The 18,506-nt window shown below is 41.8% G+C and overlaps 1 protein-coding gene across 1 annotated transcript in view; it reads right to left on the minus strand.

Annotated features, from left to right (window-relative positions):
* The window catches only part of ahcyl2b (adenosylhomocysteinase like 2b), an 80,927-nt gene extending 62,571 nt beyond the window's left edge, over window positions 1-18,356 (minus strand). Inside the window, exon 1 of the mRNA XM_060903164.1 lies at window positions 17,991-18,356. Coding sequence (XP_060759147.1) covers window positions 17,991-18,302 — 312 coding nt within the window. The 5' untranslated portion in view covers window positions 18,303-18,356. The remainder of the gene's footprint in view (window positions 1-17,990) is intronic.
* Window positions 18,357-18,506: the final 150 nt, after the last annotated feature.

Here is an 18,506-nt window from a genome sequence, read left to right on the forward strand (position 1 = left end):
TCTAAAGTAGGCATGTAATGATATATTGTGCAACGATAAACTACAATAAATTTATGACGATTCAAAATCAATGAAATAAATAAAAATCACAATTATCAGGCTGTGTAATATTAGTGGTTTTTTTCCCCAACTGTAACTGAATTTGACAGCAGTGGGCAAGAACATAAATAGCACGAATATGTTACTTCAACCCAGGCGGAAGTAACACAGCTCTAAAGCTGTGAAAAAACGTGCGCACGCACAGGATTTAAAAAGGGGAAAGAGCTGTTGTGCGATTGACTGTACACAGACTTAAGAAATTACAGCTCTCTTTTTACACACTGCTGAAAGTTAAAAGAAAAAAAGAAAATGGTGGGAGTACATCTTCATAAAGGTTCTAATAACTGCATTCAGCCGCTTAGCCACTGACATTCCCACACTGCTGGATTCTTGTTTTGTGATGCTTTTCCAGGCTTCTACTGCAGCTTCTTTCAGTTGTTTGCCTGTTTTGTTTTTTTTTGGGGGGGGTGCTTCCCCTCCTTCAGTCTCCTCTTCAGGAGGTGAAATGTTGCACAATTGGGTTAAAGGAGATACGCAGAACCATGGCCTCACTTTTTGTTTATAAATGCCTTGAGACCTCAAGAATGGCATAAGAATAGTTTTAAGCATTAACAAATCTAATTGCAGGCGGTTTGGGACATACCGGTACCAGCGCTCTGCATGGCGGTGCTTCTGTGCTTGCTTTGTGGATCCATGGCGTGGTGTTAAAGCGATGTTGCTGGCGGCGTCACGGCGGCTGTGCTGGAGATGTGGGACTTGTTTTTGTGCGCCTTTTGGTGGGACTGTGGCCGCTACACCACTGGAATGATATCCTGACCTCTATTTGGTGGACTTTTTTTTTTTTCTGCTTATTATTGTAAAGCGACCTTGGGTTTTGAGAAAAGGCGCTATATAAATTTAACATTGTTATTGTTATTATTATAGTAATTTTTACGATTAAAATGATTCATATAGGTAGCGGTCTGAATGAAGGACCTTGACGTCTGTGACATCACAGCAGGAAGGCTATTGGTCTCATCGCCACTTTCATTATACTAAAACACAGAGCTGACTGCAACTTCGAGCTTCTATTTTGAGCTAATTTATCATCATGCCACGTAAATGCGTCGCTGGCTGGTGCAGCAACACGACAGAAGGTGGATTTACGTTGCATTCATGGCCCAAGAATGTTCAAACTGCAAAGATTTGGACGCGTTTTGCGAGAAGTTCATGGGCACATTGGGCGCCTACGAAGTGGTCTCTCCTCTGCACATTTTACCGAAGACTCGTACGAGACCTCTGATCTGTTGAAGAGCATTGGCTATAAGCTCGTATTGAAAGAGGGTGCAGTACCAACAATGAAAGGAAAAGAAAATTACAAGAAAAGGAAAGCAAGTTCAGTTGCACCAGTTCTCCCAGAGTGCGAGCCGAGAGTTGTTGCTAAAACCCAGGACGGAACGGGACAGGACAGATTATCGCTCGGGCAGTGACCTCCCCACAATTGTTGCTAAAACCAGTGACATCCCGTCCCGGGTTTTAGTAATTGCCTGAGCCGAGCAGTAATGGCGGAGTACTCAGCATGGAGAAAATGGAGAATGAGTGGACCAGCCGTCCGATTTCTCCGCTGGATATGCTTGCCTCAGCAGCAATATCTCACCCTTACGTGGAAGAAAATGAATGAACAGAGAACTGAACGAACAACTGAAAGTCAGACTGTTTCAAAACAATCGGCCACCAGATCAGCCTTCAAGAAGTGAGAACACAGACGGGTAAGCTGCGACTCTCATTTGGTTACAAAACAAACATGTCGTTTACCTGCATTTAGATTAATACATGTAACTTGTATTGTGTTTAAGTTAGCGGTATAAGATTATTTAATTTGCTTCAGAATGTGATTGTCTCAGTTCATCTGATTATTTAATTAACCTTTTACATTTTATCAGTGAAAATGCATGCATGTTGCACAAGTTATAACACCCATCCTGTTTTAATGAGAGTCAACCCACAATCAATGAAGTCAAATCAGTCTTAGTTGAGCAAGTCGGTGACGGTATTTCTTACTTTCACCATAAATTTGTATTTATATGACTTTGGTCTATAGCTGTCAAAGGCCTCGGCCTCAAAACCGGTTACCGCAGTGATGTCACGCACTCAGGGCTGGCTAGCTCAGCGGGGCAGCTCGAACGCCAACTTTGCAGTCGATTTTAACTCCCAAAAAAATATATAAAATTTTTTACTCTCATTTATTCAGCATAAGAGTCAAGGCTGGAGATACTATCCACTCAGAAAGGTATTTAAAAATAAAAGGTTCTGCGTCTCTCCTTTAAAGTCTGGTGATCAACTTGGCCAGTCTAAAACATTTAAGTCCTTTGTTATACTGTCAGAGTGTTTTGGGTCAATATCTTGCTGAAGTTCCTCCTGATTAGATTGGATCCATTTCTCTGTGAATTAACAGACAACGTTTCTGTAGACTTCTGAGCGCATTCTGCTGCCACCTATCACGAATTACGTCATCAATAAAGGCGAGGGAGACCATCCCAGAAGCAACCACGCAAGACCAAGCCATGACACTACGTCCATCACGCTTGACCAATGAGCTCATATGTTTTGGATCATGAGCAGATCCTTTGTCTTTCTCCACACTCTGACCTTTCCATTACTTTGGTAGAGTTTAATCTTGGTTCCAGAACTTTTATGGCCAATCTCTGTATTTCTTTGAGAATGCTAATCTGGCCTTCTGATTCTTCCTGTTGATGAGTGGACTGCACCTTATGGTACGGCCTTTATATTTCTGCACTCAAACTATTTCTTGAACAGTAGATTGTGATACTTTCACCCCTGCCCTGTGGAGGTTGTTGGTCAGGTCACTGACTGTTTTCGGGTTTTTCTTCACAGCTCTCTCAAATGTTTCTCTCACTGCTGTCGTTTTCCTTGGCCAATCTGTTCAATGTCCAGTTTTTAGTACACCAGTGGTTTCTTTTTCAGCACATTCCAAATTGTTGTACTGGCTATGCCCAATGCTTGTGCAATGGCTCCAATCAATTTTCTCTCGTTTTTTTAGTTTCAAAATGGCTTGCTCGACTTCCAGAGACAGCTCTCGGGTCTTCAGTTCGATGTATCCTTGTTAACAACAAATGCAGTCTTCACAGGTGAACCCTAGGGCTCAAACCAGGAGAGGAGATTCAGAGCTATTCACTGTTTAATCAATCAAACAGGGCATACCTGGGTACCCATCAATCACAAGATCCAATATTTCTGATCACTTGAAAAATGGGTGGATTTAGGGGTTTTTTTGGTTTGTTTTTTATTGTTCATTTTTAAAAAACACCTCTAGATCAAAATATCAGGAAATGCAAGCTGAAATTCTGATCCATCGTCCCATATTCAACTTCTGACCTCAAACCCAAAATGTCTTTGGTGTACAGCAAAAACTAATAAATTGGCCTTACTGGTCCAATACTTTCCGAGATGAACGTAGATTCTCCATTTCTCTATTTCTGCATTGTGTGACTTAAATACTGCCTGTTCACATTGTGAAGAAATTCTTATGGAAAGTCATGTTGGTAGCAATATGACTGTAATCTTGAATTGGTGAGAGAACCAATATGACTCCCAATGAAAAATACCTTTAAACAATATCATCAGGAGTTGAGACATCGTTATAACCATTACATTCCAGATGCGTTTGACTCTTGCTTTCACAATGGCTTTTCATTCAGTGATAGTGAATAACCACAAAAAATGCAAAATTCCGTGATGAATAGAGTTTTGCACAAGATCATGTCCAGACTATGAATATTAATGAAACACCCCATAGCCCTGAGGACCTCGCAGTCAGTCACGCAGAAGTGAGGACTGCACTATTTGAGACACAACCACTATATTCAAGGCCTCAGTCCCAGCTGAAGAGAGAAAATAATTAACACAATATACTTTGATTTAAAGCACAGGATTGAGTCTCTCACAAATGCACAGTGATGGTGTATTTAAGTGATCGTGCAGGCAATGATCATAACGATCTGGATAACCTTGCTCTTGCCCTTGTGCGTAGGCTGATGCTAAAAAGAGAGAGTGGCACAGGAAGCCAGGAAATGGTTGATTAGTGCACATGGGACTGGAAGCTTTGCTTTCTAACCAATCAGATATTGAACTCTTTATTATGCACAAGAAAACCTGTAACTTGTAAGAAAACCTGAAGGTTAAGCCCATGAGTCATTAACATGGGACTTGGCAGGTTTTGCTGGAGGCTACCAAATGTGGCGTATGTACAGTATGTATGACCATAATACGTTATATCAAAACACCATGCGCTTCCTCAGATTGAGGATAAACACTGATTCCACAAGCTGTCTTTTCTTCCAATAATACTTGTAGCTGTTGACGCGATGAAAGAACACTAGTGTCAGAAGCTATGAGTCATTGATGGTCAATGCAGGGTGGCTGATGAACTGCAGTGAGCCACAGGAACTTAACGCATCTCACCACTGCACAACACTGTGTGATCTTAAGGCCAATTTATGCTGACAACGCAGTCCTTGCAGATAGCGTCGCAGACAGTGTCTGCGTAGCCCCCCACCTTTGCAGACGCTCTGCGCGCACCTGCCAAAAATTGTGACCACCGCAGAAGCCTCGCAGACAAGAGGGCTCTGATTGGTCCACTCTACATCCGCTGTACACGCACTTCCGCTTCCCTACTTTCCCAGTTTGGTTTGTTTTCTTTTCACGACCGCCATTTTTAAAAACACGAGCGAAGATGGAGCAGCACGAAGAGCGGTTGATCGAGGAAGTACGTACATCTACGTATACGACTCCAGTTCTAGTCAGTATAAGTAACCGGAGGATAAACACTCCACTAACCACACCCACCAACTACTCCTAGCGATTTCGCGACCCCTTGCGTTGTGGCAGTGAATAACATCGCGCACGCCTATTACTCCCCGCTCAACGATAAATTACAACTGTCTGCGAAAAGCTATCTGCGAAAGCCTTGTCGCAAGAGCATGCAGAGGCCTTTAGATGTCACACAAGTCTGATCCCCTTCACGCAAAACTAGGACCTCCTGAAAAAAAGACGACACTAATAAGTCCTGTGCTAAAGGCACAACCTACACTGCCCCACATTACTTTAAGACTTGCTTTGACCACCAGGACATAAAATGGTAAGCATGAACACAACCTACTTTCCAAAGGACGGAGCATAAATAAATAAAATTCTTCCAAGCAGGAACTAGACTATCATTTTAGATTGTACATGCTGTACAATCCACTTACAAGACTCACTCTTCCAGTGTTGGCATCACACCAATTGCCTGACAGCCAACAGCAGAAACTATGATTTAAATGGCATGAGATTACAAACAGCAAGGAAAAAAAAAAAAAAACTATCTACATCTCCATGGGTGTGTCTGAAACACAAAAACTGCTGTATACAACAGCAGGAAAGCACCGAGTCGCATCCAAATCAAATATTTCCACAGATGATATCTTTGATACACCTTCATCTGGTCAGTTTTGAAGATAACATGCTGTAAATGTCTCCATACATATTCCATAATCCATTTACATCGTCTTTATCACCAACCCGTGTGGACAAAAAGGACAGAAAATACCCTGTCGCGGGAACAGTTGATGGACAAATGTTATATGCCATTGTTTACTAGTTCAAAAAAGGTCACAAAACATTCATTCTGTTACCCCCACATGTAATTTATACCATCACACCTGACTTTTGGGGTTGTTAGTTAGTGTAGGTCAATATCTTGGAAAGTTGTGATGAACGCTATGTCCCAAATAAAACTGTGTGACTCATATGCTGTGAAAGGACCTTCATCAGTAACACAGTAAAACTAAAACATGAAAAATTACCCACCTCGTTTGAAAAGGAAAAGAGATACGAGGTTTTTAATTTCTACAGAGTGACATTTGCAAAATTAAAAGCATGAGTACAGAGAAAACAAGGGGTCAGGACTGTATAGTCTCGTATTTCTTAAGAAAAAAAAAATGCAGCAATCACACCAGACTTTTGTCTTCCTCTTTTCTTAATGTCTGCTTGCTGGTCATTAAACCAGATATTTAACTAGAAGGGCACTCTGTAGAGCGTATACCTCCACCAAGCAACAGATCAACATCAAAATCACTTGAACCTAGGATAATATTAAATCTTTACACAAAATTTCATCCGTTCACTACTTTTTGAGTTATGTGAGGAATGGACAAAATAAATAATCCCGGATCCGCATACATATTTGATTAGATTTTGATGCAAATCCAACTGCTCCTTGGCCCATGGCTCACCCTTCCTCAAAACTTCATCAAAATCCGTTCACGACTTTTTGTATTATGTCATGAACAGTTAAACAAACGGGCGAAAACATAACCTCCACCACAGCTGGCGGCGGTAACTAACATGAAAGTCTGGTTGTAACTGGTGTACTTTTGAACCAATACATAGTCCATTTTCTACCTCATCCCCATCACCTTTATACAGTACCAGTCAAAAGTTCAGACACACTTAATTCAATGTTTCTTCTTTATTTTTTATTATTTAAAAAAAAAAAAGTGTCACTTCATGTCTTAAAGTAAAGATGGATGTTGTTTCTCTTTACCTAGTTGAGCGGTTCATGACACAATATGGATTACTACAGTTGTGGAATCGGGCTATTTACTGTACCATTATTTACTGATTGATTTCACACACATCAAGAAGGCAAGAAACTGCACTAATTAACTTTTGACGAGACACACCTATTAATTGAAAACCGTTCCAGGTGACTACCTCATGAAGCTGGTTAAGAAAATACCAATAGTGTGCAAAGTGTCAAGGTCAATGGGGGATACTTTGAAGACGCAGCCTTTATTTCTCACATGCACAGTGAAATTTGTCCTCTGCATTTAACCCATCTGAAGCAGTGAAGATACGCATGTGCATGCACACGTGAGCAATGAGCACACAGACACACCCAGAGCAGTGGGCAGCTATACTACAGCACCAGGGAGCAGTTGGGGTGAGGTGCCTTGCTCAAGGGCACTTCAGCCCAAGGCTGCCCGTGTTGACCAAACCGCACGTCTTTGGACTGTGGAGGAAACTCACAGAGACATGGGGAGAGCATGCAAACTCCACACAGAAAGGCCCCCCATCAGCCGCTGGGCTCGAACCCAGAATGTTCTTGCTCTGAAGCGACAGTGCTAACCACTACACGACCATGCCACCCAAGATGCTATTTTTGAAGAATCTAAAACATTGTTTTTTTAACACTTTTTTTTACAACATAATTCCATTTCATAGTTTTGATGTCTTCAGTGTTGTTCTACAATGTAGAAAATACTCAAAACACAGAAAAACCTATGAATGAGTAGGGGTGTACAAACCTTTGACTGGTACTGTAGCTGGTCCTGGAGTTCCTGGACAGTGTTAATAATGAAAAAATTCACTGACCTGGATTTTACAGCTGATGATTCATTTGCTGAACTAAAAACAAATGTTAAAGGCGTCGTGCGGTAATTTCAGCAATCAGGCTATATCATGTATCAAAATGTCGGGTTTGGTGGGTTATTCAAGCCCCTCGGTTTCCCGCGATCTCAGTGTCACGATGCGCCCGCTACAAGCATTTAAAGTTGACGCGCACAGCCAAATTTAGGCAGCCAGCCGTTAACTAGGTCAACTTATGTGTGACGTCATACCAGTAACCTCCCTTGGGTGATGCTGGCCTGTCGCCATGTTTTCTCTATAGCGTGCGTTTACCAGAGTTGTTTACATTGCGGATTTATTCAGTTTGTGGATAGTTTTGAACACTCAAAACACTATGAAATGATGTATTAATATTCTGTGATACAAAATGCCTAATCGGTGTATTGTGTTTGGCTGTAACAACGAACACTGAACACTATTTGTGACTGTTATCAATGGATCTGATTTCAAGGTCATGGCTAGGTATTGATAGAAAAAAAATATTTTTTTAAAAACACGTGTTTTAAGTGTTTCTATGTATCAATCATTAATTGTACAAAATGATTTTCATACATTTATGTATTTGTCATATCTTTCTTTGTCACATGAAGTGTTGTCTTGATAACATATGTGGCACATAATTTTAGCAAATGGATGACAGAAGATTAATTGAAAGATTTATGCCACAGAGCTGCCTTTAACTAATAATTATCACTTATTACTGACGATTGTACGTTTACTAAACAATACAATACGAAGCTCAATACTCCCAGCCTATAACATACTGAATATCAAGTTAAAATCAACCGCAATAAAAGGAAAATGATGAAAACTGGAATATCAAGGGGTCTACTGTATCAGAAGGGCCCACTGCATTTCGTGAGATCGCAAGCTGTCAAGTTGCTAGAATTCAATCTTTCTAGCTATACTTTCACCCCCTACAGCTATCAGTATTACATATAATCATAGATTAATCACACAGCATTCTAATTCAAGTGAAAATGGTCTTTAAAAATACACACAAGTAGTGATTTAGTCAGAGAAACCAACCAAAACAAGTCTTCAAGTCGCCGGTCTTCTTCATTCTCGTCGTCGTCAGAACTGTCCTCATTTTCTTCTGAAGATGAGCGCTCAGGTTCAAATCTGTAAGGCTGGATACCACCAGGGCATTCAGCTGTCAAAATCTCTACTTGTGGGCCATTTTCTTCTTCTGTATCGGTAAAATCAAAGCTAACTTCCTCAGCATCGCTCCTATTTTCTGGTGTGTCCGCATTGCAACTGCACCGAGTGGTTACTGGTATGACGTCACGCAGCTGTTCCATTGACCGAGAGGGGGCGCTGCGAACGCGGGAAATTTCAAGTGATGGGCATGACCAAATAAGGACCGATTACAACCGCGGGAAGCTTTTGAAAAAAATCGGTCAATTTATTTCGAATCTCGAAAGCATTCTGGTGCAGAATAATGCGACTTTTATCGCCACTGCGTGACGCCTTTAAAAGTAAAACAGGAGCTCCAAAACTAGGGGCTCATGACCTCACTTGGGGTCACCCAATTTACAAATGGAAACAAACTCAATCTCCTCTTTTGTTTAACTCATTTATTTAAAAAATTAACTTTAGAAAAAAAAAACAAAAAAACATCTCACTAACTGCAAAAGCAGATTTTCTGCCTTATAGACTGTTCTTCAGTACTAACCCATTAAAAGATCTGTTTTCAGTAACAGTCTTCTGGAGTTTCTAGATGAATAAATACTTTTAAATATAGAGTTTTTGATTTGAGATGCAACTCGTGACAACAATCAAAGCAATGGTGAAAGGTTTGAAAGAGAAACAGGGCTCATCGGTATGATTAACGTGACCATGCATGAAGTCGCTCATCATTAGTTTCCTTGATATCAGATTAACTGCGGTGTTTTGTGTCTGATGCACCAGCTCGTGAAAGCTACCCCTAATCATCCAGATGTACATAAGATCCGCAGGCGAGTGTGTGAACAGTGCTTCTGCATGCACACACAAGTCATGAGTCAAGTACAAGCCAGGCTTTTCTCCTTCGTGTCGGGCCGTATAACACCCCCTCCGTATTTTCCTGTAAACACACACCATGTTGTGTTTTATTCCTTTTGGATCATTTGAAGCTAGATACAGTGCCGCCTAGTAGTATTAGCACCCTTGAAGTTTATGTACTTAAAGTTAAGCATCTCCTGAACAAAAAAAAAAGTGATGTAGTGATGCAGAATTTTTCTACAGATAGCTCGTGGTTAATATAAAAGAGCAAAGTATCAACAAAAAAAAAATAAACAATTAGAGTGAAAAAAATGAAAAAGGTAAATCTTGCTGTATCACTAGTATTGGCACCCTTTGCTGTTAGTCCTAAAACCTAACCTAACTAAACCTAATTTGACTCACCTATGGTAAAATTACAAATGGAAATCACCTGTGAAGACCCGTCTGTGCCCATGTGGCATGAAATGGCCAATGAATGATGAGATTTGTGTTTTGAAAAATCAACTGTTTCACTCAGTCCCTTTTTCACAATGGTGAAGACAAAAGAGCTGTCTGAAGAAACAAGAAATGCAGTTGTTGACAAACACAAGAGCTCCAAAGGATATAAAGCCATCTCCAAAGAGCTTGGTATCCCTGTGTCAACAGTGCGTAATGTTCTTAAGAAATATTTGAAGCATGGAACTGTCAAGAACCTCCCTGGGCGTGGGGGTAAGAGAAAAATCAGTGATAGAAGTCGTCGAAGGTTGGTGCGATTGGTGGCAGAATCACCTCAGTTAACATCTACGGACCTGCAGGCCCACCTGGAACAGTCTGGGGTAACTGTTTCAAGAAGCACCATAAGGCGCACACTCAACACAGCAGGGTTACATGGGCAGAGGCCAAGGAAGACCCCATTATTGAAAAACAGACACAAAAAGGAGCGTCTGGAGTTTGCAAAAGAGAACCCGGACAAGCCACAGTCCTTCTGGGAAAATGTCCTGTGGACAGATGAGACAAAAGTAGAGCTTTTTGGGAATTCTCACAGGCAGTATGTTTACAGGCGCTGCAATGGAGCATTCAAAGAAAAGAACACCCTACCAACAGTCAAGCATAGTGGAGGATCAATAATGCTGTGGGGCTGCTTTGCTGCATCTGGGACTGGAGGCCTTACCCGTGTCATAGGGATTATGAAATCTGAAGATTATCAACAGATTTTGGAGCAAAATGTCCTGCCCAGTGTAAGAAAGCTCGGTTTGAGGCGAAGATCTTGGGTACTCCAGCAGGACAAAGACCCCAAACACACATCTAAAAGCACACAAAAATGGTTAGAAAAGAAAAAAATGGACTGTTTTGAAATGGCCAGCAATGAGTCCTGACCTCAATCCAATCGAGAATCTTTGGGGGGAGTTGAAATCTGCCATTGGCAGAAGGAATCCTTCAAATATCCAAGACCTAGAGCGCATAGCGAAGGAAGAGTGGGAGAAAATACCACAAGACAAATGCAAGAAGCTCATTGATGGCTACAGGAAACGTTTGGAGGCCGTCATTGCTGCCAAAGGGTGTGCAACCAAATACTAAGGGGGGGGTGCCAATATTCCTGCACCTGCTGTATTTCTGTTTTTTGTTGTCTTAGAAATTAAAATGCCTATTTTGAACGAAAACAACTTTTCAGTTCCTTTGGACCTTCAATTAAAAGATCTTGGTATTGCAAATTGTGTCCATTTCCATTTATTTCTGGAGATGCTACAAAAGTTGTGAATAAAATTAATGGGTGCCAATACTGCTAGGCGGGGCTGTATATCAGCAGAAAGAGATGCAAACATACCTCCTGAATTTTTAAACAGCTTAGTCAAGAAACACAATTCACGCAAGAAATATTCCTTCGGTTTTTAGTCACTTATGCTACACGTACGTTTCTGAGAATGGTCAAATGTTACGGCAGTCTTAAATTAAAGACCTGGGATTTAAAACATGGAGGGTAGGTAAGGATGGCACTGAGTGCAGGACTGTTTCAGTCCAACACCTGAAAGCCTGATTGGCAACGAGAGCGATGGTCTGTTTTTTCCTGTAAACATTTACCAAAATGGTGGAATACCACTGTTAAATACAAGATACATCATCTGTGTTCTCTTTCCCTCAAGTAAAAACATCAACACCCAGTCAAGCACCAAAGAACTTAGTGCAGGTCACATTGAGGGAAATGATGGCGAGAAGACAGTCAAAGAAAGAAACATATAAAAGTGAATTTTTCACTCAAAAATGCACTAGTGTAAACCCAAGTGGCCCAAAAGAAAAGCTTTAGGGCCAAAGTCTGGAGATTGTGAGTTTGAATCCCAAACACATCACAGCTATTCACATCAGGGAGCAAGCCTAGTTGTGCACTCCGGGTGAGATGAGTGATATACTCTCTCGGTTTAGTCAATCAGGCACCTGTGGACTTGTGTGTGTTAAAGTGTAAACGTTGCTGCTCTGTGATGCAACATGAGCAGCGGCTGGCTGGCTGGCTGGCTTCAAGTGTCTCTCTACTTGGTAGATATCATATGGGGGGGGGGATATCAACATGATGGAGTACTCTGGCCTTACATAACGCCATAAGACCAAGATTAATTCGGCCCATTTAATCTTTGCTTATTCGGATTAATGATAACGCGTGTGTGTGTGTGGGTTACTGATTTAGTACAGCTGATAAAGAGCAAGGAGATAAACACAATCCATTTGAATCCACTGACAAAAGGCAAATTCCTTATTTGTAATTAGTCACTGCGACAGTGAATAACTGTCCAGTGAAGACATGGTCACGCTCCCAAAACAAGACAACAATACAAAGTACAAGTTTCTTGTACTAATTGGCGCATCCGAATTAAAAAAAAAATAAAAATAAAATAAAAAAACACTACTAAATTACATATCTTCTTGACAACCGAACTTGCTGTTCCCCCCCCCGGACACAATCTGAATAATCTCCTGTATCAAGTGATGCTGAGGCGAATACAAATCGCTATAACTCACACACTTCCATAGAAATGCAGGCCACTTTATCTGTGATATGGGGACATGGGTGGACATGGATTAGAGGAATCCATCTCTGTAATACACTAGTCCCCCTGTTGCCCTTGTCCTGGGGATCAGCAGCTCCATGACATAACACACATTAAGCAAGCTGGCTATTGGAGACGGTGTTCAAAACATGCAGCCTACAAAAAAAAAAGAAGAGGCAGCTATCTATTCCTCTGAGACAGCCAGCGATGGGTCCAGTTACAAAAAGCAGCCATTTATTGCACACTGATGATAAAAGGGTGCATGCTACAAGGATATTTGGGACATTGCCAAAACCACTAAAGTAAAGAAGACTTATTTTCTTGGCTATGGAAAGTTTAACAATTATTGCTAAACACCAAAGATCAAAGTTCTCCTGGACCTTGGTTTAGTTTGCTTTTATACTGTAGGACCTTCAATCATCTACCAGCAATAAAACTTTGGAAAAATGTTATACGGTTAACAGAACTCCTCAAACCTTTCAACCATGAAAGCACTATAGAAGCTTTGCGATTCCTCCCAGGCGAGCTGCACAGGCAATGGCTTGACAAAAGAAAATTAACTCAACTCTTCCCAGCCGAACAATAACCTCAGCACTGCCTTTATAGTACTTTTCCATTCCAGAGATACAGTCAAATTAGTCTATAAATGGCAGCCCACTAAATTAGCATTTTCTTTGCTAGTGCTCCCAGAAATGGTCTGAGGCTACGTTTACATTACGTCGAATCAGCGGATCATCAGATTAACGTTCTTAAAACGATTCGCGTTTACACTAAAACCGTTAGCCGTGCACACAGCAACGCCAATACACGGATACGCTCGGCTCCGCAGGCATCCTGCGCTCCAAATCACTCCGCCCTGAACAGCGAGTGCCCTCTGGAGGGTGCGCACTCCGGCCCTGCGCAGCTCACACAGCGCGCGAGTGAAGTGCACAAGCCACGATTCGGGACTGAGCCGCTGTGTGTGTGATCCCAGCGCATATCACTTACCACTTGCAAGTGGAAGGATGGCAAGCCTAAAGACAATCATAACTACACAATGGGCAGTATTTGCATCAGTATTTGCAGTATTTTCATACTTTTATACTCTTTAATGAAAGGTGATACAAGGCGGAAGTCCGCGCCGTTTTTCAGCAGTCGCGTCACATGACCAACGCCAGCGAATCAGGAAGGTGGATGTCACAGTGACGTTGTCCAATGAGACGCCAGCTAGAGCTCAGCACAGCGTATCCGCGTATTTTGAATGTTTACACAGCACCGGAGCTGACACAATCTGGATTGAATACGTGGATGCTGGCGGATTCCCGTTTCCAGGCGGTTTAATGTAAACGGACAGTGCATCCGCGAAGAAAACGAGACAGATACGGTCTAGTGTAAACGTAGCCTGAGCATCATGTCCAGTCAGGGAGACTAATCTAACAGCACATTACTCCTGTTGTCAGCAATCGGAACTCATCTACACACAAACACTACAAAAGAAAAGGACAGACATCCTTTCCTGATCCATCCTAGACTACTTTAAACTTATGACTGAAGGAGTGAGAGGTGGAAAGTATGGTGGAGTCAGCGCTTAAACTTGCTGTCACTGATTTCTCACATATTACTCCATTACTTGCACAAAACGATAGGGCAAATCTGTTTTTTTTTTTTTGTTTTTTTTTTTAAGTCAAACAAACTTTCAAAGCTGAAATATTTGCTGCTGTGCAAAACAATTTCCTCTACAGAGACCAGACAGACACATGGAAAGCAAGCCTGGGAGAGGCAAAAAAAAAAAAGATCCCAAAATGTACAGTACATAGATGGAAAGCTAAGGATTGAATCTCTGACATGACAAACCTTGTTTATCATACCGGATACAGATTTATTTCTTCATATATTGTTCACAAGAGCATTTGTACAAGCAATGTAGGATTCATGACAATCCTGTTAGTTTGGAAAAATGGTTGCATCCGATGAGAGCTTCCAAGTTCGTATACATTAAATGTACGAGACTCATTAACATGACCCTCGAACAGCTTCAGTTTACTGCTATATTATACATGCATGATGCAGTCAAGTTTAAAAGACTTATGTCAACTGCACACGCAAATTTTGGTCAATTCATATTAATGATTTAAGAGAAAGCAATCCAAAACAAATCCACAAATTAAGACAAATAAGACTAGTCATTCAAGGAGCACAAAAGAAACGGTGCCCTCTAACAGGAGGAAAAGTTGGTGTGTGTCTATGGCCATGTTCATGGTACTAGGCTGAAGTGGCACAAATCTGATTTTCTGCCTTAATGACACACGTGAGATTTTTTTCCCCCCAGGACTTTGTGGACACAAATCACACCTTTCAAATCAGACTTGAGCCACTTTTATGTGGTCGTAGGTCAGAGATGTATCTAATAAGTGGTTGTGCAACATCAGTAAGAACATGGAGCTCTTTCACAATCAGGGTTCTTGCACCATTTTAAAATTAAATTTAATGCCTTCTAAGACCATTAAAAACATTGAAACTATTCAGATATCAGACATTAGCATAGCCCCACTACCACTGCATAGCACTGGTGCCTTTGAGATCTTATGTGGGATTCAATGGCTTTTTTTGGCAGCACGGTGGTGTAAGCGGTTAACACGGTCGCCTCACAGCAATAAGGTTACGGGTTCGAACCCAGCGGCCGGCGAGAGCCTTTCTGCGTGGAGTTTGCATGTTCTCCCTGTGTCTGTGTGGGTTTCCTCTGGGTGCTCCGGTTTCCCCCACAATCCAAAGACATGCAGTTAGGTTGACGTGGGGCGGCCTTGGGCTGAGGTACCCTTGAGCAAGGTACCTGACCCCTGACTGCTCCCTGGGCGCTCTGGTGTGGCTGCCCACTGCTCTGAGTGTGGGCACATGTGTGTTCACTGCTTCAGATGGGTCAAATGCAGAGGATAAATTTCACTGTGCTTGAAGTGTGCATGTGACAAATAAAGGTTGTTTCTTCTTTCACCCCCATAGTCCCTAAGGTGAAGGTCTTTTAGTACAAGACTGCACCTTGCCTCAGTCTCCTACCGGCGCCAACCAACTCTGAAATTTATCCTCCTCCAACCATTTCTCGTTAAATTTGCAACGTCCCATCTTAACGCATTTAGCAATGACTTACTGTCTATGGAAGACAGAACTTCAACGCTAGCAGACAAACGTAACGTAAAACATAAAGGCGGAGTATCTCAGTGTCTAATGCTAAAGTTAATCAAACAAACACTATTAGCCATTTTATGGTCAGCTACTGTACATAATTCCCCCAATCAGCCTTAAATGCATCTGCAAATTTAGTACTTCAGAACAAATTTCCAGTGAATTTAAGAGTTTTAATTTTGCTGATTTTATTTTAAGACTTTAAGGAGCTGCAGGAACCCTGACAATGCTCATATCACTGTCACCATCATCATCATCCAGTGTGGAAAAAGCAGGAGGAAAAAAAAAAGGGGGGGGGGGGAGGAACACAAACCATACATAAAGTGCAGATACACCACACTGAAAAAAAAGTGCAAACAATACAATACACACAGAACTGTGGTCATCAGCTCGACAAGAGAAATGGTGTAGAGTGGGGGGAAGAAAATACAAGTGCAAAAAAAAAAAAATTGCAAACTGTTCATTGTGACCGCAATAAGAGAAGCGCAATAGTAAGTGTCCAATAACAGCACTTATAATGCAATTATAACTTTCCCTGATATTCAGTGCGGAAATTAGAGATTTACTTGATGTTTAGGGAATAGATTCAAGCAAAACTGCAAGGAACCTACTGAAGCAGAGTCGTGTTCAACACAAAACAAACAAAATCACCCAAGATGTATGTTTCAGGCCAACATTCTCATGAAAGACAGGTATGGGTCAGGTGCACTTACAGTATGAACAAACAGTCAAGATATACAGATCCAATTTGAGGGAAAAAAAAATCTTAATTGTGCAAGAAAGCTTGTAATGTGAACAGAGCCCCAAAGGCAGCCACTACGCTGAGCTGCGGTCACGTTTTTAAGTCAAGTTGAGTCAAGCAGAGCTTTATCGTCATCTCTGCCACATCCTGTAAAGCACAGTCAAGCATCTTGGAGCACATGGTGCAACATGGTCAAAACACCAGCACACACACACCCCAACAGTAGGGTTAAACAGAGGGTGATAAAGGCATGTTATTTGTAATTATTGTGTGTAAAAAAATCTGCAGAGGAAAAAACAAACAATTGTGCGCGCGCGCGTGTGTGTTTCCCCTAAAAGACTGATAAATCAGGCCTGGTGATGGAGAAAGCAAACATTCCTGCAGGCAAATATAACGATCAGGATGACCTTGCTCTGACAGCGTGTAGGCCGATGCTGAAGAGACCCCCATGGGAAGCCATGAAATGGTCGATTAGTGTACTTAGGGCTGGATGTTTTGCATGTGCACTCACACACACACACACACAGTGTTCATGTAGGCCTACTGGAAAAAACAAAACAAAAAACACAACCTGTATGTGATCAGTGATGTGTGATGTGATGGCCATGTAGGAACAAAAATCAACTGATGAGCAGAGGAAAAAAAAAACAAAAAAAACAATTGTGTGCGTTTCCCCTAAAAGACTGATAAGGCACGTTATATATTCTGTATGTGAGATTATAACATGCGTTATTACATTATACATAGGCAAATCACACCGAGGCGATGACGTCAGATGTGACGACTAATAGACGCTACTGTATGTGGTTATTAGGGTTATTTAACCACAATAAAAACAAAACAAACCGAGGTGAACTCTGAGTTTAATATGTCCAGCTCGTGGATGGTGTAAACGGCTCTAACTGTAGTGTTTCAGCTCCTTTTACTGGTGCCAAACTTAAACCAATAGCCGACAAATCAAGCAGATATAATCTGGGATGAATCTAAAACCAGCACAAACACTTCTTTCATCACCCAGTTCAGCAGATAAAAGACCTCCAGTACAATCACAGCGCACTGCGGACTAGCATGCTAACGAGCTAAGCTAACGCAGCTAGCTGACCCGGACTGCCCTGTAATGCGCTATCGGGGTTACATAAACAGTCCAAACTCAGTACAATAAATCCGACATTATTGTTATTAGTGAATATAAAACTTTACAAGCTGTTTGTTCGGCGTTGTGTGTTTCATGAGAACAAAAACTTTATTAGCCGTCACCAGGCAACGGGGCTTTCTTGCTTGCTAACTTTCCTTTTCTGGTAAGAGATTTAACTGTGAGGTAAACCGTTTAAGATGAAATGTTACGTGGATATATGTTAAAGCAAGTAAAATATAAGTGCTGTTATTCTGAAAGAGGAAAAATATAAATTAATAATAATAAAAAATAATAATAATAATAATAATAAAAAAAGCCGTGTACACCGTTAGAACGCGAGCCTCCGCTCCTTCACACAATGACAAGCTAACTGGCTAAAAAAAAAAAAAAAAAAAGCCCACAAGTTGAACAGCGCTGGTTATTTCAGTACCGCAGCGGGACGCGCTTCCACACACACAGCGGCTCCGGTTACCTTTTTCATCCGAGGGGCCTCAGCGACCGTGCCGTCACTGTTAACGAACGCCTCGCCACCGTTTTGTTGCGGGTCCGGTCGCTTCATCGCGGACGCCTGAGGCATCTTCACCGGGTTCGGGTTCACAGGACTCGGCTCGCCCCTGACACCGGGCTCCGGCAGGGAAGACGATGCCGAAACAGTGGCCTCGTTGTTTAACGAGCCTTTTTCATCTGTCTTAGATGCAACAGGTGAAACAACGGGCACTTCTTTCTTAGGGACGTCTTTCAGCTCGACCTCAGCCATTTTCGCAGCTACAAACTGAACTGACATCGCGGCAACCCACAGTGCTGTTTTTACCGAGCCGAGAGATCAACACACAACCGGAAGAGAGAAGAACGAACAAGTTACCGCAAAGGATTATGGGAGTTGGAGTTCTAGTCACCCACAATAGAGCAGGCTGCTGGGGATCACGAGTGGGTTTTTAAAATACGACTTTCAGTGATTAGTGTTTTGTCTGCAGTAACTGTTGGGGGG

This window comes from Neoarius graeffei, chromosome 21, assembly GCF_027579695.1.
Source record: "Neoarius graeffei isolate fNeoGra1 chromosome 21, fNeoGra1.pri, whole genome shotgun sequence".
Classification (NCBI taxonomy): Eukaryota; Metazoa; Chordata; class Actinopteri; order Siluriformes; family Ariidae; genus Neoarius; species Neoarius graeffei.